This window comes from Parasteatoda tepidariorum, chromosome 2, assembly GCF_982258835.1.
Source record: "Parasteatoda tepidariorum strain Cologne lab strain chromosome 2, Ptep-v5.0, whole genome shotgun sequence".
In the NCBI taxonomy this organism is placed as follows: domain Eukaryota; kingdom Metazoa; phylum Arthropoda; class Arachnida; order Araneae; family Theridiidae; genus Parasteatoda; species Parasteatoda tepidariorum.
In genome coordinates, this window is record NC_141756.1 from 35,329,686 (window position 1) to 35,354,268 (window position 24,583).

Consider the following 24,583-nt stretch of genomic DNA (forward strand, 5'->3'; position numbering starts at 1 on the left):
AGGATGGTGTACTAAACCCCGAAGCCCAAATTTCAGCACTCTAGGACAAACTGTTCTAGTGTGATTCTAAATTCACACAAATTGATCCCAGTTACTTTTTCTTTTAATTTTATAGATAGTTAACTTGATCGAATTTGTTCACTATACAAATGAAACGTGTCTTTACATTTTTGTTTTCAGTAGTTTATAAAGTTATTTGTTAAAAATCGGAAAGAAACTTTGAAGCTACACTGAGTAAAAAATAGTGAAAATTGCGTTCTGTAGTTCTGCTTTCTTTTAGACAAAAGATAATTTTTCACCTTTAATTAAAAAAGCTTGCTTTAGAAAAAGGGGAGCGCATTTTATGCCTTCAAGCTCCTTTTCTTTTTCTTTTTTTCCTTTTCATTTTTTTTTCTCTTAAATTTCACAATTTTTTCTATTCCTATACCCATGAAAATAAAACTTTTTATGTGGATTTTGTTCACATGATTAGGATTCAATTATACCGGCTAGACGACTATTCAGCATGTCTAACTCACATAAAGTTCATTATTTTTTCGCAGCGTTATGTTTTTTAACCATTTCTTTAAAAGCAGAATAGGGTAAAATAGAAAAATTAATCAATTTTGTCTTTTCAAAGTATTTATAGTTTATTTAACTTTTCGTAGGAAAATTTTATTTTATATTGTATGATAAATTTTCAGCGATTTCTGATTCATAAATATAGATTGCATTGCTCACAGTTAAATGTTATAAGTTCTATGAAATAAAAGATATTGAAAAAAAATATTTATTGCATTAAATAAAGGATACTCACTTCATACAATAAATGTTTATAGTTTGAAATAAATGATAGTCTTTATTTTATTTTCTTGGGGAACACCCATTCGTTTAATAAGTGAACAATTGTATTAAGTGATATAAGCTGAATTTGAAAATATTTTTTAATCAACTATAAACAATTTTTTATAATTAAAACATAAATAAAATTAATCTTCAGTTCATCACGTTTTGCTAGCATTTAATTAAAAACCTATCCCATTTATTATTTTCGCAGATGCAATATGTTTTCTCTTACTTATTTTAAAAACACAAATAAACATTCATTTCTTAAATAAAAATAAGGCAAAAGTTGGTTAATTCCATCAAAAAGTTCCCCACGAAGGATAGTTTATCCCCATGCTTGATTCAGGAGTGCCTTTGTCTCCTGGGTTCAGTCCAAAATTAAAAGACAGCAGAGATGAACATTGATAGTCGTAAACTCAGAATCGGGGCAGCTGTTCAACGCCAGTTCTGTTCAACACGTAATAATAAAATTATCACAAGTTGAACAGGAACTTATAAAACGAGTACACTGTAAAAAATTCCGGAGCAAATTACGAAGTACCCCCCCCCCCCTCCTTTGAGTGCATCATCTATAAAATCCATTTTATCGTAAAATCCATTTTTACCATAAAATATTATGCCGTAATTTTTGCAGTAATGTTGATTTAATTTAGAGTCATTCAATGATTTTACAAGGATTTTTGTAGTAAAAATTACGCTGTATCAGATTTTTTGTTCCGTTACATATTCCAGTAAAAATGTTTTTTTTCTAATGGCAGGCACTGAATTTTAATCTTCGCCTATGAAGATGCCGGAATTGTTACTCATTTAGCGTTACCCAGTGGACACCTGTGAATCAAAGTCACGGAGGCGAGCAACGTTGCCCACGCCACACTGCCACAAAACCCACTTATAGGGTGGGCCACATTCACACATCACACACACACAACAGCACAAAGAGAGAGAGAAGCATCCATGCCCAGAGTGGGATTCGATCCCGCCACCAATGACTTAATAGTCAGGCGCGCTAACCGCTCGGCCACCTGGCCGGCTGTAAAAATGTATTTAAGATAAATTAGATCTTTTTTAAAAAAAAGAGCCTCATGCAAATATGTTCGCAAAATATTATATTCATTGAAAGGAAATTCGTATAAAAATTTCATAATCCCATATCTATATTAAGTACCAGCATTATAAATGCTGGTGCATCCGGAACTTTTTACTGTGCAATTCAGTATAACTTTCGCAACAATTTTTATTTCACTAGATAAATAATAAAAATTATTATGTATTATTATTATTTATATAATTTTATAATACGTGTCAAATGTCCCAAGCTATCTGAATTATCCAAGTATGTTAGTGATAAAAATCGAAAGATAGCTTACCATTTCTGTTCTCAATCCGTATTCTGCTGCAAATAACATAACAATTGGGCCTGTTGGGACCATGCCGTATAAAAATCCAAAGTCTGCCAAATCTTCAACATCAGATGCTCCGGCACATAACATAGAAACGCAACTTCTGATTATTAATGGAGATACGATCCTATTTTTATAAAATTAAGAAATCACATAATTTAAAAAGTAATAATTGTTGTCATCAAAATGATATTAATTGTTAACTTAGTTAACTTCAAAATGATATATTTCTATACATCTTCCTTACTACTTCTTAAATCTTATGCAAATAGATAGCGTTACGACTTTAATTTACCGTATAAATCGGTGTATAAAAAAAATTATGAACATTAATTTCGAAATTATGGAGAGAAAAAAAATTATGAACAACTTTGCACTGTTCTATATAAATAGCGTAGTAAACATGAATTGATACTATTTATTAAAATTATTTTTAATGAATAAATTTACATTGTCCTGCGTATGTATTAGTCTTGCAGATCTCACGCGAGTAAGATAATTTAAGTGATGTATATCTATGTATATGTAAATATAGACATAAAAATCACAGTATCTTGAAAAATAAGGTGCAACCTTAACACGGTGTTGAGCCAAAGATTTTGAACCATATTATAGTGTGAGCTAATCTTTTTTATATTTATGAACCTTTTTGTACTTTTGCACTGTAATATGATAACTTCAATGGTACCATGGTCCAATTTAACGCTTTACTCATGTATCAAAAAAATTTCCTATACATTCAGGCTTAAAATACTAAAATTATCGTTCTAACCTTGAAAAGCTTTTTATGAGAGTGTTCAGCAATTTCCATAAAATTTTAGAATTTTCGTTCTAATTCCAGTCCATCCAATTAACCATCCATCCAGTTTACGTCAAAGAGCATTTTTTACTATTACGGTTTTGAAACCGCTTACAACTGGTATGATTTAAAAAAAAACAATAAATTAGAAACTATACTGTTTTTTAAACCATTTACAACTAGCATGGTTTCAAAATCATGAAAAGAAATTTAGTTGTGGTTGAGTTGTGTTTTATTAAAGGAACCGTAGAATGTGATTTAATTAGTTTATCTGGTTTATACACCTATCGTAAGAGATGGGAAAGACTAGGCTTTTTGCGTTAAGTATCGTATTCCAATAGTCCAGGGTTACTAATTAGGGAGTGCAAAACAATGGAAACTCTTCATGAGTTAAAGGGAACGGAAGATATAGTGTGGGGTCAAAGATGGGACTCGAAACCCAGTTCTGTCGCTCATGAAATTTGCAGTTTAGCCCTCTCTGCTCTAATATGTACCCAGTTTAAAGGAACTAAATGGTTTACATACGTGGGCCTAGATGGTGCAATAAAATTCCAATTGATTATAGTATTAGTTGATGACAGTATTAAGAGAGAGTAGTTTATAAACAATTTTTCTCACTGTTGAATGCCATCTTATTATAGTTATTTGATTATTTTGATTGACTTTGGTGAAATAACATTTAAATGAATTATCATTTACTATTTTTTCCAAGAAATTTCTATTAGTACACTTGTGTTAAAAATTTTACTAGGTTTTCTTCTGAACTTTACGAAAATAGTTATTTTAGTTTAGTTTAAAGTCGTTTTAGTTGAAATTCGGAGAGATAACGTAATAGTTTTAGTTGAGTCTTTCGAATGAATAAAAAGATTGATCTATTAGAAAAAAATATAGGTATTGTGTAAAACGTTGTAAAAAAAGTAAACAATTCATTTTATTCATTGTAGTCGATTGAATATTACTAAGCGCTTTAAAATTCCTCACGCTTAAGGTGGTTAGCAGAAAAAAATATGAGATGTACGCCATATTTTTATTGCTGGTAAATTTTCATACAAATTACATAAATATAGTAAAACAATATACAAAAAAGAAATGTAGTGTTAAAATGCCACGTTATTTAAATCATGAGTCTCTTGAACAAAGCAATATCGTTGTTTTTGATTTACAAAATTAAAATTTTTCATGCTATGTCAACAATGTTATCACGTAAAATTCAGATAGGTAAGAAAACATTTTTTCTAAATAAGTAATAAAACTTCCAACTTACATTTTAGTAATCAATAAAACCGATGGTATTAGGAGGCCTTCTTTTTTCGAATATTTTGATTCACCAGTTCTAGCTACAGAAAATCCTAGTAGAAATAAAACTGCTCCAGAAAAAGCTGACGACAATATCTAAACGGAAAACGATACAAAAAAAAAATAGCTGAAGAATATTTTAAAATTACGTTATTAAAATATTGATGCAAACTGATCCATAATATTATTCATATTCTTATACCCACTAAATAAGATGTTACGTTGTATAGCATTATTATGCAAATTAGTGATTCGTAAATTTTTCGTAATATTTTTATAAGCTTTCTGGCTTTTATTGCGCATACACGAGAAAAAAATTTTGGTGAAATTACCGTACTGTCTGGTATTGACAATTCCATTAAAAAAAAAAGAAAGAAAAAACATAATTCTGGTAATAAAATCCAACAAATTCAACGGTATTTAAATTATTTTGGTAATTTTTCAGTTCATGTGGTAACGGTGTACCGGAAATTCTGCTTCAAAATCATAGTTCTTATTGCTACACAGTTAGTAAAAAAAAAAACTCGAAAGTAAATTTAACCGATTTAATGATTTTCTATTCCATGCTCTGAAGTAGGATAAAATGACCAGATTTGACTTCACATACCAAATTTTAACGCAGATTTTAAAACCAAATTCTATTGTTAATTTTTCCAAAATCATCATCCTTCGCTTCGTTAAAAATTATCCTTCTTTTCGGTGGTAACATAAAGCCAGAAACACGGCAAATTTTACAAATTTTTGATAGTTTTGACCATTTTTTCTTAGTGTATGGCTAAACATTTTAGAGTTTGTTGAGGCAAAATATTGTTAAAATGTACTATAGCTTTATTATGATACTAAGCTCAACAATATAACTGCTGTTTAATTTGTTTACGAGTTACAATGATTCTATCTAAATGGAAACATAGTACCGTTTAGTATATAATTGATGCTCCAGAAAATTCGCATGGTTCCAGTTACCCGCATTATGATTCAAATTTCAAACAGTTTTCTGAAAATGCTGTAAAGTTGTTGCAAATTTGAGTGATAGTATCGTTCAAAGTAACGATATTATGGATAAAGTGTGCACAAATTCAGAAATTTAAGTCATAAAATTGCTTACCTGCAGTATGCCAAAAAGTACACTTGGCAACCCACCATGAAATAAAAAATTGCCAAAAACACCAAGGAGTGTGACAAAGACTATAGGATTCTTGATAATGTTCCAAGATACATTGCTCACTGTTTTTAGAACAGTTCCACCCATATGTCCCTTAGGATCTTCAATAGCAGCGTTCTTATTCTTTTGAGCTTCCATCAAAATAAATCCCATGGGATTTAAGAAAAGAAGAGAGGTGGGAGCGATGAGATACATATATCCCGGATATAGTGGCCGCTTGCTACCATATAGTGATGCAACTAAAAAAAATTAAAATACAATTTCTTAGATATATTTAAAAAAAGAGAACAATAGTATAAGAAAAGTATTGAACAGTTCCAGAAAATGAGTGCCGATTCTGAAAGAAACAAACCGGATATTCTTTCAAAATTGTTTTTATAACACCTGAACGTTATTTGGAAGTTGATTATAAGTTAAAATAAAATACAATTTTTACCTTTTTACATCGTGATAGACTTTCGACGATAAATGGCTTTGGTGCATTAACTGAATTGCCGCACTTTTCAGTTTTAATGTATGTTCCTTATATCAAAGTTATTCCACAACCTTTCCATATCTTTCATGCGACTTGAAACATTTTTCCTTCCTTTAACTCCCAGGCTTTTCCGTGTGAGTTTTTATTTCCATCAAAGAGTTTAAGTATTTCCCACTGAGAAAGGTTTGTATTGTAATCATTGAAACAGTTAGAAATCTATGTAAAAAAGGCATTGTGAATGCAGTGGATGTGATACATCCTAAGCGAGCAGTAACAACTTTTGTACAGCTGTGAAAGACTTTTCCATTTCAGTACTTCTGGATATTTCAGTTCAATTTTTTGTTCTGTTTTACTACTTGTACATTTTCCTACATCCTCAAAACAAACTGTAACGTAAAACAAATTGTGAGAAAAATCACTTAAAATTGCAATAACTATCGAACAAATCGAAATTTCGATAAAAACCCGTGATAATTCATAAACAAAGATGGATTTTTCATCACTTCAAATTTCAACTTTGTAGCTGTATTTATGTGGCCTGCAGAGTGGCCCACATGATATTTTTCGATACAAATCTAACTGTTAATAATTCTCGAATTAATAATCGAATGTTAATTTTTTTATTTTTTCATTTTCCTTATACATTTTCGACACACCTTCGTAATATTAAGTTTATGAGTCTTATAGCTTTTGCGCATCAAAACAGACTGTAACGAAAAGTTGAGCACCAAAAACATTGGCGGCCCTTACAATTTTTTAATACAGAGATATTCATTGTTTTTTTTAATTTCAGCTTAAATAATGAATGGATTTCAATTTTTTAGCTAGTAAAACATATTTTAGAACATATTGAATTCCAATAAACTTTGTACATGTACTATCCATTTGTAGATTTGTAGCTAAGAAAAAAACACGTAACGCAAATATGATCCTTACCTATAGGATAAGCAAGACCAAAATCGTTCCCTTGTGTGCAGAAGATGCCATAAATACCAGCATAGGACAAGTTAGTTGGTCTCTGCACAGATGCTGTAACAACAGCTACTAGTAAGAAAACTACGATTTTACCGAGGAGGATCCCCAGAATGAAAAGCCAGTTGACATGGTAGAAATTGATGGTTACTAAGTTCAGGAAGATTAGAGGAGGCAATGAAAAATAAGTTGTGAAGTCGTTCAGACCTTTGATGTCTGTCGCTGAAATGAGGTTGCATCGTCCGGCTAGAAAACTGAAATGAAAAAGAACTAAATTCAATTCTGCGGTTGATTTAGTGATTGAGTCAATTTCTACCTGCCGCAATGCACTCTTATGCTATGCTATGAAAATTTCGAATAAATTTTTAAGTAATCTTTTGAAGCAGGTTCTTAAATATCGATGTAACTGATATTTAGATGTCATCGATGTCCTCGAATATTGTTCGCTTCAGCACATTTTTATGTTTTAGAACTAAAACGAAAGGAAATCAGAGTATAAAGAATGCTTAATTTTTCCAACCTCGTGCTGGATCAAAACGGGCTTCCCGGCATTGCATGTTAAAGAATGTAACGCATTTTCTAAGGGAAACTTGATCTTACACTGAGAATATTTTTTTAACACCTAGAAATAACTTCTGTACAGAAGGTTAACTGAGTGTAAATAATAACAGCTCTCTAAATCTAGAATGTCTTCAGTGAACAGGATTGGTATTTTAGAAACTTTTATTAATGTTAAAGTATTTATATGTGCACGTAATTTTACTATACTGTATTTTTTAAATTCTAATAAGTCATGAGTCGTAAGTATCATCTGCAGGCAATTATTTATTTTGTTTACAAAGCTGAAAAATTTGCTCTAGGAAACAGAGTCTGAGAGAGTCGAAGACTTCAAGGAAATTGACTCAGAATACACTCAGAAAAGAGTCTAGGAAAAGTTGTAGCCGAAAATTTTATTACTGAGCACAGAAACTCATTATATCATTAAGATTGCTTCAAAACTTATTAAATGGGTTTACATAAATTTACATAATATTGTTTGGAGTTAATACCAAAACTGAAAACTTTAACTTCACTTAGTGAAATAAATCCCATCGGGAATTTCACCGCTGAAAGTATATATATGAGTCTAGAACAGAGAAATAAACCTTTAAAGCCTGTTTTATTCACTCAATGCTCAAGGTTTAGTTACAAAACCTAGCGCCTTCTTAAGATTGCATAAACTGCACCCCTCTCGGCTACTTCGTTTTTTTTTTATTGTTATTTTGTTATTCATTTATTGCGTTTTTCAATTCTATTCGTTGATAATATTTCTCTTTGTTTTATCCTCATTTGCTTCAAACATATTTTGGGCATTCACGTTATTTTACTTATGACAAGCATTTAAGCACACTTGACTGGCATTTGAATGCAGTGAAGTTCAGTGTCTCGATTACTATGGTCGGCAATGTCATTGTGCATCACTAGGGTTTTTCTATTTATAGAGGGGCTACTCGTGCACATTTGAATCGGTAATTCCATATTTCTATAAATTTCTAAATTTCATGTTAATTTTAAATTTGATAAGGATAACTGTTAAAAATTTAATTCAAACAGATACTGGAATAGCTATTTTACTCGTAGTTTATTAACTTGAACTCGCCTACGGTTCTCTAAGCTTGCCTATTGGGTTGCCAAATCAGTATTACACTACAACAGCCTATTTGAATGCAATTTTAGGCTTAATTATTATAAAACATAAAACTAACATAAAATTAACCTAATTTAGATAGAAAAAATCACTGGTACAAATGCACGCGAAACAGCCAGTTCATAATAGAGAAGCACCTCCAGCTGCACACGGTGACCGCTCGGACCACGGTCATAAGGATTCAAGAATTGAATCCTTATGATGGGCTGTATTTTCCTTCCATATATGAATGATGAGGTAAGACAGATATAAAATGATGTCAGTTTCCTAAATCAAATTAATTTTTCTTCAGCTTCTTGAAAGCATTTTTTGAGATTCTATACAATTTCGCTAGGAAAATAGAATCGAAAGAAGAATACATATTTACTTTAAATGATTATGTGAATTGTAGTTTCTTTTACAATTTTTAACTTTCTTTCTTTTCTTTTAAAATTCTTTTACAATAACAGACAATAGGATCTATTCACCTACCCACAAAATACGATAGCAAATACTTCAAATAGAGTTGGTAACAGACGATCGAAATCTATATCGTCTGGTGAGTTAACACTAAGTGTGAGATTCACATCTTTTGGCACAATCTGAAACATTAATAAAAGGTATTTTCAAATTAGATTTTTTCAACATACACATATTTTCCTTTCAAAAGTACTGTTACCCAAATATAAAATATATCAGTACTTTTATAGGATTTAAATCCTGAACAACATGCCTATTAAAGTACTAATAGTATTGAATTAACGCATTTTTTATTCAATCAGAAAATTATTAAATTTTCTAAAAATTCTATTAATACCTATAATAAGGAATTACAAAATTCTGTTAATTAACATATATGTGTTCTTTCTTTAAAAATTACCGTCATCTAATAATAAAATCAGTACTTTTAAAAAGTCTTAACTGATTACTGGAATTTAGAAAATATTTTGGGAATAAATTTTAGCACTGTTAGCAAATATTCGAATTCAAAAATATTTACTTAATACAACTCATAATGTTTACGTCATTTAATGATTTCATGTGACTTTAAACAAGAGAAAACATAAAATAAAAATTCTTTCACATTTTACAAGCTTTGTGAGTTAATAATGATTAAATTTCTTTCTGCAAAATGATTTGGTCATCTCTTGAAAATAACCTTAAATACTTTTGACTGTTTGGAAAAGTTGAGTTTAAACAGTATGAAGTAAAACTCCAAAGTATGAAGTAACAGTACAAAGTATGAAGAACAGTATGAAGTAAAACTCCAAAAATAATTAGTTATTAATTACCTTCTTTAAAAGCATACTTATATTCGAAAAATATTTATGAATTAATCTCAAAAGTTGCTGCTCGATCTAAATTTTATAAGGAAAAAAATAAATATGTGTGATACACATGTTGGTGAGATTTTAGAAGATTATGTTCTAAAATAATTCTCTGAAACACTATGAGAAATTTTTGATGTTGAAATACAAGCAAAGTGTCAACATTTGATCAATGAAAAACAAATAGTTAATTTTTTATTTTTTCCCCACCAGATATTGCGTAATAGAGTCATTCGTATTCACCTGACCTTGTCAACTGAGATTTGCAAAATTTTAATGGCGAAAATATTCATTTTGTGGAAGAAATGTCAACTGTTCTAACTTCTTTGTTTCACGTAAAACATGTTAATTTCTATGCATCGAAGAAACCAAAAATGTATAAGATTTCAAGAGACGATTCAGGCAATTATGAAAATTACAGAATAGCTTAAAACATGTTGTATTTAATTATTTTTCAATTATCAGGTGGTTATATATTTTCATTTTAAGCCATTTGCTTCTAGAAAAATAAAAAGTTCAAGTGGCCATTTAAATCACACAGTTTATAAAGTATGTTTTCTTTTTAAATTAAACAGATTCACATGATTAAAATATACTTATGAACAAAACTTTATAAATATATGTTTATGAAAGTTAATACATATAATAAAAGAAAATTTGGCACAGAAAAAACATTATGCTGCAAAAACTTTGTTATATGAAGTCAATTAATAAAATTATTTTTTTAAAATGACTTAAGCTGTTGCATTGATTGTCCTTTTTTATTTCTATAGATACAGATGCATGCAATAATAATATTATTACAATTCCAATGTCTGTTTAGATTTATACAATAAAAAATTTCGGATCAAATTACGTTAAAAGTACCAGCACTTTGGGTGAATCATAGATAAAATAAAATTCGCTGTAGAATACATTTTTATGGTAAATATTATACCGTAAATTTTATAGTAATATTTATTTAATTAGAGTGATTCAGTGATTTTATGATAATTATTCCTGTAAGTATTACGGTATGTCTGATTTTTTGCTCCGTAGCAAGTTCCGATAAAAATGGATTTTATGGTAAAAAGTATCGGCACCCCGAGTTCCGATAACCGTAATTTGATCCGGAATTTCTTACAGTGTAGTTATTACATATCCGTGTAAATTATGTAATAATTTTACTCACCTTGCACCATTGTAGTGAATCTATAGCAGGCGGTATTTGGTATATTGACCCAATCTGGGTCACTTGAGAAAACATGAATTATGTGAAGCTGAAAAAAAAATATACTCATTAAATTCATCAGATAAAACCATATTCGATAGGAAGAAATTTTTAACCAAAGTCAGATGAGAAGAAAAATTTATTTTAAAATTCATTATATGAACCCTTAACAAAATATCTTATTCCTGAAGTAGTTTAAATCTAAACGCGTTAACTTATTTTTGTGCATGCTACAAGGTGTGACTAGTATTTATCCAGGGTGATATCATAATTCATGAATATCTTATGTGAATCACACACCTATTTAGAAAAATAAGTCCTCCTTAGAGATGCTTTTTCATTCTGGCTCTCTAAATGATTTCGATAACCTTAAGCTGTGTTAATTCGTCAAATCGATTGGTTTCGGGGTAGTGATGATGGATTATTCGCCATAATTTTCGAACAAATCTCTTGCAGAATTTTTGCTTATGAAACTGAAAAATTTGAGAAAGGACCAAGGTTTAAAGATGTTGAAGAAATTAAGAACTTTAGAACTGTAAAGCATTTTGAGAAAGGGTCTTTTAAAAAAATTTCTGAAATTTTTATGGTTCAGTATAGAAGTAAATTTTAGCACAAAAATATTTTCAAGAGTTTTCAGATCACTGTTGGAAATTAATAACTACAACTTGTAGTTTTATATTATGAGGTTGTGGCATTTTTAAAAATATTTTACAGTTTAATTTAAGGTTTGAGAAATTTATATTTGCCTATACTCTAGATTTTGCGTATTTATTTTCTTTTTCTTTCTTTTTTATAAATTCATGATTTATGAGTAAAAAATAATGCCTTCCATGCTTTGAAAGTTTTAATTATTCGAGACAAAAACTGTAAAAAGATGAAAAGAATTAGTGTGAAGATGAAATCAGTGAAAATAAGGGTTTAAAAAAACGGCCTTTTCTGAAAAAGAGGGCAGGACGTCCATTTTTTATTAAAAAGACTAGCTTTGATTCAAAGTTGACCTTTACTGACTTCTTTTATACATATTATAATTCAAATATAGCAATATAACATGTGAGCACTTAAATTTAGTTTATTGATCATACATTTGAGAATTCAATAAAAATAATATAGGTAAAATATGTTATGGTATTAAGCATCAAAATGGAATAATATTAAGTAAAATAACATTTTATGTAATATTACTGCGAAATGGAATATTTTATGAGCTTAATCGATGATTTGATGAAAACAATTAATACTATGAGTTATATAAGAGCAGATTAAGAGATATTTTCATGTCTTTAATTTACAGAAGTTCGACACATAATTTCCTCAAAAAATACTTGGTATACAGAAATATTTTGAACAGTTAAAAGCTTTATTTTTCAAGCCTCATGTGTGACTTACTACTAATACTACAAAAAATATGTTTGCGGCTGTTTTGAGCAGAGTTAATTATTTTCCTTTTCTATAAATGTAAAGAATTTTTTTATATATGCAACAAATTAAGCATTAAAAATCGCATTAAAAATATATATATGACAAAAACAGAAAAGTATAAATTGAAAATTTCGTTAGTGTTTATGTATGAAATGTAGTTTGGTCATAAAATATAAAACTTCATCCTATGCTTTTTATTAATAATTTAATAATAGGGATGCCACTCAAATCAGGTTTCAAATTTCCTGATTTTTCCAGGTTTTCAAGGTAAAAACCTTAAAATTTTTTCCTTATAAAGGGTTTTCTTCTTATAAAGTGTAAAATGGGTACAAGAAAAGAAAACTGTATTTAATTTTGTTGTATTGCAATTGAAATGTTATTTTTTAAATACATCATGTTGAAAAAATAATTAGACTAAATTTATTTTAACAACTTAGCAAGATTTTGTTTATTATTTTTTAATGTTTTGGTACAAATTAATTTTTAAAAAATTCAGGCGCATGTTGAGAAAATAATATATTTAACTTACATAATATGTTGTTTTTATTGAATAAAAAATATTTTAATGTGTTACTTTAAGTAGTTTTTTGCACAAAGTGTATCGAATGGCAATACAGAGTGACCAAAAGTATCTCGGTATTAAGGTATCATGGTAAGTACTGTTTAATATATTTTTATTAGGTGAAAGAAAATTATTCTATATTATTATACATCAATAATTATTTATATTTCCAGTGGCTTTCAAAAGTGCTCGTAAACTTATGACTTTTAATGAAATAGAGCTCTATTCATTAATTAAAATGAATATTTCAGAATGGGTGCTTAATAATAAGATGTACAATCCATTCTTAGCAAGACAACATGGAATATTTTGAAAGCAGAGGAAAAGTTTATTTTTAAGAAATTAATAATCAAAAAGTAACAAAAATTTTACCTCGATAAAATCATTGTACACTTAAATGCTTACGAATTTCAGAATAAAAATTATTGTCTATTGTTTTAATTTTTCATTTAATTATTTTTCATATGCGATAAATTTTCGTCCGAAAAAAGTAGGAATAACGGTTGATAAAATAATTTAAATTAAGAAAATTAGTAAACAATTTAAATTAGTGAATTAAAAAAAATTACAAATTCCAGGTTTTTATCCAAATTTCCGGACTTTTCCAGGTTTTTTCCAGTATAAAAAATTCCCTGGTAATTCCAAGTTTTCCAGGTAGGTGACCACCCTGAATAAGGCATTAGTAGTAGGCATTTTTTCTGTGTTTATAATATACTATCAGATTGAAAGAAAATTTAAAAATAAGTAAAATTATATTTAATTACGAAAACTCTCCGACAACTCTGTTTGATATTATTGTATTTATGCAACGAGTAGCGAATGTAAACGGTTTAACGCAAATAGAACGAATTTATTTTTCCGGATTACATCGAATTTTGTTTTACCCTCAATCGTTACTTTAAAGAAAAAAAAAAATTCTATTTTGAAACAATTAGACTAAAAAAATATTTTTGCAAAAGTAGCAAATTACTTTCAAATTAAATTAGGAAAATTGATTCATTACTGAGTCAAAGTTTTACTCATGATTAATTACGAATAATGGACTATTTTTTATCAAACTATTGCAAAAGTTCGTACGTGATCTAATTTGCATTAAAAAGTATTGTTCTGAAACTAATGACATTGCTAAAAAATTAGACTAGCAAATAATTAAGGTGATGTCCTGTGAGTAACTTTTTTATGCAAGCTAAAACCTCTTCAATCAGTCAAATGATGCAATGTTTACTGAATTAATTAGAAAGATTCATTCCTTTCGAAAAAATAACGGAAAGTTTCGAACGATTTTTAGTATTCGAGTTTAAATTTAGGGGAGAGTCGGGTAGCCCCTCTCACTTAAGGAGTATTGCTTATATTTCTATATAATACTGAGTAATAATCAACATTTTTGTATGTTTCTATTGTTTTATCATCTAATTAAATAATGCAAAAAGAATAAACCAAAAAAAGAATAGTTAAACTTAAAAAAATAGAAATTTAAAAAAACATGTTTTTCAGCTCTTTTCAAAATGTGTCGGGCAGCCCCGCCCAGTTACAAAGATTGTGTTTTTTGGCTATTTTTTCAGATGTAAATGAGAATGACCAATGTATTGACAATAGATAAACCTCATTTATCATTTTTATTACAAAATTATTTTATTTATTACATATTTATATACTTTTAGTGAATTCTATCATTTAATAACAACAAATGTCATACTTTTTATCATTATTAATGTATATTAATATATTATAATATTAATATATATTTATATTAAATATTTAACGAAAATAATTTAATTTAAGTAACAATAATTAATAACAATAGTTGTTTTTCAATATAAACTTATTTGGTTGATCTCTTCTTATAAATTTAATATAAAATACTTCTTATAAAATTACAAATTCACTTTGTATTTTGATTGCATTCAAATACTTCTGTAGATTGATTCGTTCACAAATAAGTGAAAATAAATAAGTAAGCAAATAGCTTATCATAATATTTATGATTTCTTGATATTAAATTTAATTTGGATATATCAATTACATTTTAAAAATATTTAATTTTTCATTTTTAAATATATAAATTTATGTTTCATATAATATTAAAACATATATTTGTTGTTAAAAATGCATATAACATTCAAATTTGAAGCAATAAAATAATAATCTTTGCAACCGTACATTTATCGACGAAATGAATTTGGGCGGTGATACCCGACATTCATGTGAGCGGGGCTACCCGAAATCCAATTTTTTTGTAAATTTGTAATTACTCGAACAATTATTTACATACAAACTTCTTTCTTTGTGCAAATTAAACTTAAGACTACATACTTTAATGCTGTATGTATAGAAAAAATTATTTTTTTAGTATTAAAATGAAGTTTAATCGAAACATTCAATAAATTTTTCTTAATTTCATGACTACTGTATTCAACATATTTTCAAAACTATTGTTTGCCATGTTACCAGCTGCATAAATACTTGAAACTTTGAAAATAATCTTTTTTTAAAATAACAATTAATGTCAGATGGCCCATTGACTTGAAAAAATATTCTATACATATGAAATTGACAGTGGGCGGGGCTACCCGACTCTCCCCTACCTAGTTTTCTTTTTTCAAATTTCAGGATCCTAGCAAAAATAGATCTGGAGTTATAAGAGAAGCGCACAAAATTCTTTGTTTCATTATTTTTTAGATAATAGGAGTTGGGAATTAATACAATTTTCTATCTAAAAGTAGAGTGTTTCGTTTAGTTCAAAATGAGGCACAAATTTAGGAAATGACAACAACAAAACTGTACAAAAGTAGCAACATATCAATGTCCAGCGCTTTGGTAGCCCCGATAAAAGAATTGATTGTAAACGCATGTTATGGGATCGATTTATAAATTGTAATGCTATCTCATGGAGAGAAAAAAAAAGAAATTTCTAACGCAAATATCTCAGAAAGTTATGAATTGTGTACGAGTTTTGTGATTCAATATACGTGTACCTGATAGAAATCTTGGTGTGTTTTAGTTACTTTGGATACATATTTTAACGATTTTGTGGTTACATAATTAAATAACATTTATCCAATAAAAATAGAACCATAAATTCCTGTGGTTAGTCATCTATATCACAAGTCTATTACATATTCTAGCCATATTCTATAGCTAATAAAAATCGCATATTGTCACAAGTCTTTTACGTGCAAAAAATTTCTTATTAGTTAAAACATGACAGGTAAGACTTATTTTAAAACAAGACAGACTGCATGAAATTATTTTTAAGAGAATTAAATCTTTTTCTTATTGACTGTTTTTAATTTTGATGTTACACTTATGATGAAGAGCTAGATGACACAGAATAAATGCTCGAAATGAAAGCAATGATTATGTCTAGATGATGATGTTTTAGAACAATCGTTAATGATAAGTCACGTGTACTGATTGTTCCAGAGAGCGCATTTTTAAAAGCAACTTGTGAAAAAGACCACGATAGGAAGTAAGACATTCCTCTGTATTGTGCTGTTATCTAAAAAGTTCTATACGAGTTTAAGGTTCATAACTGTAAAAGGTACTAAGGAACGGTTTATTGTAATAATATCACCTCTGAAAAAAAGAGTAGCTTATCATTAAAACGCTCTAATCCTCTCAAAAGAGATTATCCCTTCAATAGAGATAATCCCTCCCAAGAGATTTGACGCTCGTTGCTCAATGGGGCAACCCAAGCTCAAATCACAAGGATGGTGTCTTGTTTTTGCACTGAACACATAAGACGAATCATGGGGGTAAGTTCGCTTGCTTTCGGGCAAACCCTGAGAAGTTTTGCTCTCCGTGTTATGAAAATCCGTATCAGTTTCTCTAAAGAAATTCAGTGCCCGTTACAGTAGTTCTTTTGTCTTCTGGGTTGTACTTAATAGAAGTCAACGTATTTTCATATTATAAGCCTCGAATCTGATATCAATCTAACATCCAATGCCGGTTTTTTTAATATTTGAACTTTTATAGCGAGAGTTTCGCCAAAAAATATATAGTTGAATCATAGAAAAATGATAACAAGTTTTACGATCGTGATTAAGTATTGGAAAGCGATCATGAGTCTACGATTAGGAAATTTCCAATCGGATATCTAAACAAACTACTGTTTTATTTCCTACTTTGAAAGAAAGTGATCTTGATAAGCGATTTTACGGTTCTTTCTTATCTTTATGGTAATTCTTAGACAGTAATAAATCATTTTTCTTGGTATTCTCACGCCTTAAAATACTTCAGGTCACGACCATAATTTTTTTTTGAAGATAGATTTGAACAGCCTTAAACTTTTTGGCGAAAAATACATCGACTAAAACATTAGTGATTGTTGCGATAATGGTTTACTATTTGTTTATGAAAGTCAGAAAGCTTTCGCGATAAATGATTTTTCAACTCTGCAAGTTTTAAAGTTTATGATACCGAACAGTTTTGTTTTTATGTCTTTTCTTTTACGAAGAATTCGCCACACTTTTAGAAATTTTATGGTGCGTTGAACTACAGCGTGAATTTGTTGAAATCATAATACGATTTTATGTAGATAAGATGCTAAATTTTATACGTTTTTAAGGTTGCAGATCAAATAACTAATCTTGACATCGATAGGAAGACAGCCACTACTCTCATCAGACTAAGAACAAAACATCATAAAAAAATGAAAATTTCTACAGATGGGACTAGAAAATATCAAAACTGTGGCAACTGTCTTAATGTGGAACTGACACCATATCATGTTTTTAACTGCCCTGCAGTCGCTGCAGGCCTTCACCTCTTAAACTACCCCACAGAAGAGGATTTTCATTCTTTTAATGCCATAGGAATAACAAAAACTATTCAAGCACACCATGAAATATGATTCAATAGAGGATACGACACCAACCAACCCAACCAGGTTGCAGATTTAATTTAACACCTTAATGCTTAGACTTGTGCTCTGTAGTAGTTTAAGATATAATATGGTTGAGATTGTATAATATATATCTTTATAGTCTAACATTACACTTATTTTCTGAGAGTGTATTTATAACTTGCCTAATAACACAACATATCTAATAAATAAATGAATTAATTTAATAAATTAGTTGTATCCTTGACATTACACAATTTAAAAAACAATTTTTATGATTAATTTTTATAAGTAATATTAATAATTTTTATGACTAGGAAATATCGTTAGATCCTTTAACATAGTTTCTAAAGCGTCATAAAAACAATGATTATATTCTGTTTGATAGTATTTCAATATAATAATACTGTTTAATGGCAGATTTCAAACAGTATGTGTTAATATTTTGACTCCATTAATTTATCAATACCTTAAGAACTAATAAACTGGTTAAAAAAACAATTTTTATGAAATTTTTATCACAAACAAAAAGATTATATGCTCTATTGAAAGTACCTATAAAACATTTTAATAAAGTGATCTCTATGTCTTTTGCTCCAATAGTCTTAGAGTAATAATGTATTCGAGTATTCAAATTATTTTGAAATAGCACAACATTCCATAGATTATTTAGCTCTCAGTGACGATACACTGAGAAAAAAAAGTAGGGTCAAAAGTGCCAGAATATTACAAAACTTTACCGTGTTTCCGGCTCTATGGAAACACCAAAAAGCTCGGTAATTTTTTATCGAAGTGCTTCAGTAACGAGTTTGATAAAATTCAATAAAATATGGTTTTATAAAACGTGATAAAATTTTATAATTTTTTCACGGCATAAAAGCCATCTAATCGGCTAAATTTTCATTTCAGTATGAATTTTCTCTAAATACGTAGTAATAAGATCCATAATTCTGAAAACCAGGATTTCCGGTAAACTGTTACCATATGAATGAAAAAATTGCCAAAGGAATCATTTAAATGCAATATATTTTGGTTTTATTAACCAGAATTTTTTTCCGTGTAATTACAATAAATTTTAGAAAACTTATAGAAATATACATAATTAATTATAAACATGAATTGGTCAATTCAGTTATCATTTTCATCTTTATTTACATGCTTATAAAACGTAAAAAATGTCAAGCGTTAAATACTTATTTTATACTAAATCTCAAAGATATGAACTTCGTGCGAATATCAAATATAATTATCAAATTTTCAAAATATTATTTATTTAAAAACGTATTGAACTGCTTCATGTAGTTTAAATCATTGCTTAAATATAATTGTAATTGATAATAATTGATAATGCTTTCGAAATCAGATAAATTTAAACGTAAACAAATGTATACATGCAAGCCCAGAAGCAGAAAGTGCCTGAAACTGTGACGTACGTCACAAAACAAATGAAGTCCTGCAGAACAATTTGTATCTTGAATAAGTGACAGCGCTTTCCTGCGAAAGCAAGCTGCAAAAGAACTAAATTCTGAGATTTCCAATTTCATAAAGTTTATGACTTTTATATTTTCCATTCCCATTTCAGAAGCAATTTGTGAATCGGGGGGATTCACAATTGACAGAATTATTTCTAAAAGACCAAATGCTTTCGATGGAGATTAAGAAGTTGTTGGAACAACAGACCAGCGAATGTTTGTGTTTGCAAATGGCCATCTGGGCACTTGTCCCTTCGAAAGATTTTTAAGGCAGCTCTTATTTTAATGTTCGGACCTTTATATCATAGTCATTTTATTAATAATTCGTCATCATCATCGTCATTAACAAAATTTTGTACTTCAAAAGTGATTGAAAAAGTTACAAATCAAGAACGTTTGCCTTGGTTTAAAAAATAATGTTGTGTATCTGTGTATGATCCTGTATTTTAGTAAATGAAAATATAGTATTTTAACGAAAGTTGTCTTTTTTTCGCTGTGAAATGCTTGCAGAACATATGTATAAGTTAATAAGTCCTGTTACAGAACATTTGAAAATATTCTGCTTCTGGGCATGCAAGTATTGTACTAAACAATAGATGGAGTAAAAATATTAAAATTTTAGATTTTTTTAACTAAAATGCTGAGTGAAGGAGAAAATGTGGCAGATTATGCTTTCGATTTCTGAGTAGAAGGAAAAAATGTCGCCAGCCAGGGTCAACGTTCATCCAAATCCAATTTAATTTCACGGCATTGGAAATCAACTGCTCAGCATTCTCTTGAAGTAGCCGTGAAGAAAAGAATCAGCAGATGATTTTTGATATTACGCTGTTAAGTCTAATTTCGATATGTTCGTTAATTGTCTCAACCTTCCAACATAGTAGAATTGCGTTCTTTCAGCTAAAAAAATTTTTTTATGCTTTGAAGAAGTATTTTAGCATTTATTATTATCCTGCGCCCGTTTCATGAGATCTTATAATCCTGTCGGTTTGTAAAATGATGCAGTCGGACCGAGCAGGAAAACAGACACAGGATTTTCATGAAAGCAAGTAGCTTTTATTATGTCATTCTTTGTTGAGTAGAGAGCAAAAAGTGTAGTTTACTCCACGGACGATCAGTCTTTCTATTAGGGAAAATCTTGCAAAAAATCCGAAAATGGATCTATTTAGAGAAAAGAGGGAAATCTTAGAAATTATTATTGGTTTATGAAATAGGTCGAGTGATTCTCAGGAAGATTAAAGGGAAAAATGTCTTTATTTAAATTTATGCATACTTTGGCCAAAAGTAGATTTAAGAACAGGATGTGGCTGTTAAAAGTGTGAGAAAGCATTTCGATTTGAATAATTAATTAGGATTTGTTTTATAGCGAAGAAGCTAACATAAAAAGATTAATAGAAGCTTTTTATGTTATATATATATATATATATATATATGTGTGTGTGTGTGTGTATGTGTGTGTGTGTGTGTGTGTGTGTGTGTGTGTGTGTGTGCGTGCGTGCGTGTGTGTGTGCGTGCGTGTGTGTGTGTGTGTGTGTACCAATGTTCAACTCCGTCGGTAGTTTTGTAATTTAGAACCTAATCCAGAAGACAAAGGAGTTTCTGGATCAAGTATTAAGAGAAATTTGTCTTCCTAGAGGACTTTTTCTTATGGAACTAACCCGCATTTGCGTTAATGAAGAGGAAAACCACGAAAAACTCCAGCGGTTGGCCTAACGGCAAGGTTACTCTAACCCAGTGTTTCTTAACCTTTTTGGTACAATGGACCCCTTTTAAAATTTTTTAAGATGTCTCGGACCACCCCCCTGTGAAAAAAATAATTACAAAAAACATCAATTATTAGAAAACATTTGATTTCATTATTTTAATAGTATACAAATTTTTTAATTTGAAGGTTGTTGCTACATTTCCTTTATTAATAAATTGAATTGAGTGATGGCTTTCGACAAAGCAACGCGAATATCTTGTTCAACATTCAATCGATTTTGATGTTTTGTTTTTATTGTCACGAGAGTGGAAAATCCCGCTTCGTTAAGATACACTGTAGCACGGAATTACAGCTGCCATAGCTCGACACACAGAAGACCAGATCTCTTCGAGTGTTTTTGAATCGAAATCCATTTTTAGCAAGGACTTTGTTCTACGATCAATAAGCTCATCTTTGACAAGGTTCATATTATCGATACAGTCAATATCACAAAGAAAAGGATTACGAATCCTCAACTCATCTTTTATATTTATCACATCCAAATTAAAATTTTTTTTAAATGAAACTTGAAGTACTTCCAAGTGTTTACAGATTTCATTTTTCAAGTTATTCAGTAACAAATTATCTTGCCTAGATCCATTTTCAGAAAAAACTTCGTCCAATATTTGAAAGTTTGCATAGATCTCATTTTAAATTCTATTTTTTCAAAGTGGCACTTTTAATAAGAATGCTTGTAATCTCTGAGTTGCATCCATGATGGTGATATCTTGCCCTTGAATTAAAAGACTTATATTGTTCAAGTGGTTAAAAATATCTGCCAGGTAAGCCAATTTATATGTAAAATCTTTTTTTTTAAATATTCGAAGAGCGGGTTATCTTTTTCTTCTAGATAAAGTGATACTTCTGTTTCAATATGAAAATTCGTTTCAAAACCTGCCCTCGGGACAGCCAGCGCCCTTCTGTGTGGTACAGAAGTACCTCATGTTCTGCGTCCATTTCTTGACACAATGTTTTAAAAAGACGATGATTAAGAACTCTACTTCTAATAAAATTCACAGTTTTAATAACTACTGATAATACTTCTTTTAAGCTGATTGGAAGAGTTTTTGTAGCCTGTGCATGTCTATGCAAAAAACAATGAGTAACAAGAACATTAGGAGACTATTTTTTTACCAACAGGGTAAAACCAGATTTATTGCCAAACATAGCAGGTACTCCATCTGTACAAAGTGAATGAAGTTTTTCTGTTCAGTCAAAGTCGTGTTTGGTAAAGAAAACATTTAACATTGCTACAATATCAACTGCCTTTGTAATTTGCAAAAGAGACTCACTAAATAAGAATTCCTCTTTGATAGTATCAATTCATCGACGATCTGTTTCAAGATATTGCAAGAAATTTCAACTATTCTTGAATGTATCACATCATTTGACAATGGAATAGCTTCAAGTTTTTTTCTCTGTTCCAGTCCACAAACTAATTCAACCATTTTCAGCGCAAATGGCTTAATTAACGTCTCTCCGATAGTCTGCGGTTTCTTGCTTTTGGCAATTCGATATGTAACTTTGAGAGATGCCTCAACCAGAGGTTTTTGTGGTCTACCAAATCCAAGTTTGGTTAATGTTCCAGATTTCAAAAACTGGGCTTTCTTCTTAGTATAAAATTCTAGATCTAGTAACCTGGACAAGGTATCAAATGTATGTAGCTTTATTGGGGATGATAAAAAATAGCACAGCGGACGTCATCAGGGGGTTGCCTCTGATGGTGCAAACTGAAAGCCGGTTAGTGGAGGATGTTGAAAATATGACAGGGATATTAGAGGGCTGTGTGCAGTCGGCACTGAATTTGGGGTATCTCGATCACGTAGTTTCAAATATGTACTACCTATGTATTTTCACCTTTTAGAAGAAAAAAAAAAGATCAATGTTTAAATATTATTGATCCAAACGTTTTAAAAATTAGTAGTTGGTGGACCCCCAAAATATGACCCATGGACCCCTAAGGGGTCCATGAACCACAGGTTAAGAAACCCTGCTCTAACCCATGATTCGTCTACCACTGCGAATATTTTTACGTTAGCACTTTGGTCGGCGTGAGCCGTGGGCGGAGTTCAAATCAAGCAGGCATCACTGGGATTCGTACCCGGTTCACCTCATTGAAAGGAGAAACCCCTAGACCACCACTGCTCCCATGAGTTCTATTTTATTTTTTTTTATCCGTCGTTGAACAGCCGAGCCAATTTTGGGTTTACGACTACTAATGTTCAACTCCGTAGCCTTGTAATTTTGAACCAATCCGGAAGACAAAGAAACCCCTGGATCAGTACCCCCAGAGGTATTGATTTGTTATGGGAACATGGAGGACTTTGCGACTCGACAGATTTAACGTGCATCAGTCACCATTTACTACACGGGGAGTTTTCGGCCGGCAGGGATCGAACCCACGAACTCTTGGACATGGGCCCAGTGCTCTACCAACCAGGCTATCCCGGCCCATGAGTTCTATTGTCATCTGAGTTGGGTTTAAAATTATAAGGCTGTGGAATTGAACATTAATCGTCTTAAACTCAGAATTGGGTCGGGTGTTCGATGCCGTTTATAAATTAAAAAAACATGCACAAAGTTAGAGTTTTTAAAATTATGCACACCTGTTTTAAATTATAAGTACGATTTCACGTAGCATTTAATAGTACTACTTAATTTTCAAAGTCAAACATTTCGTTAGGCTTAAATAAAAATAAAATCAAGATAAATCCGTGAAATATATGTCATTGGTGCCTTATCTGCATTTCCCAATGAACAAGACAAAGCGATTCTAAATGTTAAAAAGAAAAACAACAAAAGATTAAACCAGTGAAGAAAAAAAATCGCAGTCAATTAAAGAGCCATTACATGCAAATGAGCCAACAGTATTTAAATATGAGCTGGCAGACAAATTGGGACAAACGCTTTTAGGCGGTGTCAGTGACAGTATGTTTTGACCTTGTCAAAAACACTCTCCCTTCCCTTTTGCAGGTCAGGGGCGGTTATAGTGTACCAAGTCTCACCTTGAAATTTGAAGATGATAAATACCGACTGATTGTCTACGAGGCTGAAAAATAACACCTAACCCCGAGCTCAATCGAAAAAGACAATTCACAAATTAGGAAATATTTGTGGCATTAAGTAGGTAATATTTGTTTCGAATGCCCTTCGATATGTCCTCTTCGAGAAAAACGAACTTGTGAATATTATATACTTTCCGGATGCAAAAAAAATTATACTACAAATCCGCCTTTGGTGCTTTGTTATCAAGAAAACACCCGGAATCGTGTTGTCCCATTTTTTGCGACAATGCAATAACAAATCTTTAAAAGGATATGGTTCATTGAAGAAAAAATGCATTCGAAAAATTATTGAACATTTAAAAAAACTGAAAACAATATCTAAAGGAAATATCGAGTATTTCTGCATTT

The 24,583-nt window shown here is 30.1% G+C and overlaps 1 protein-coding gene across 3 annotated transcripts in view; it reads right to left on the reverse strand.

Moving 5' to 3' along the window:
* The window catches only part of LOC107454969 (lysosomal cholesterol signaling protein), a 107,243-nt gene that overhangs the window by 20,117 nt on the left and 62,543 nt on the right, over positions 1 to 24,583 (reverse strand). For all 3 annotated transcript variants that reach the window (XM_087157198.1, XM_016072342.4, XM_016072345.3), the window contains exons 2-7: positions 11,095 to 11,182; positions 9,088 to 9,197; positions 6,894 to 7,183; positions 5,426 to 5,721; positions 4,289 to 4,416; positions 2,193 to 2,352 (exon numbers count right to left, since the gene is read on the reverse strand). In XM_087157198.1, coding sequence (XP_087013324.1) covers positions 2,193 to 2,352; positions 4,289 to 4,416; positions 5,426 to 5,721; positions 6,894 to 7,183; positions 9,088 to 9,197; positions 11,095 to 11,169 — 1,059 coding nt within the window. In that variant the 5' untranslated portion in view covers positions 11,170 to 11,182. The remainder of the gene's footprint in view (positions 1 to 2,192; positions 2,353 to 4,288; positions 4,417 to 5,425; positions 5,722 to 6,893; positions 7,184 to 9,087; positions 9,198 to 11,094; positions 11,183 to 24,583) is intronic.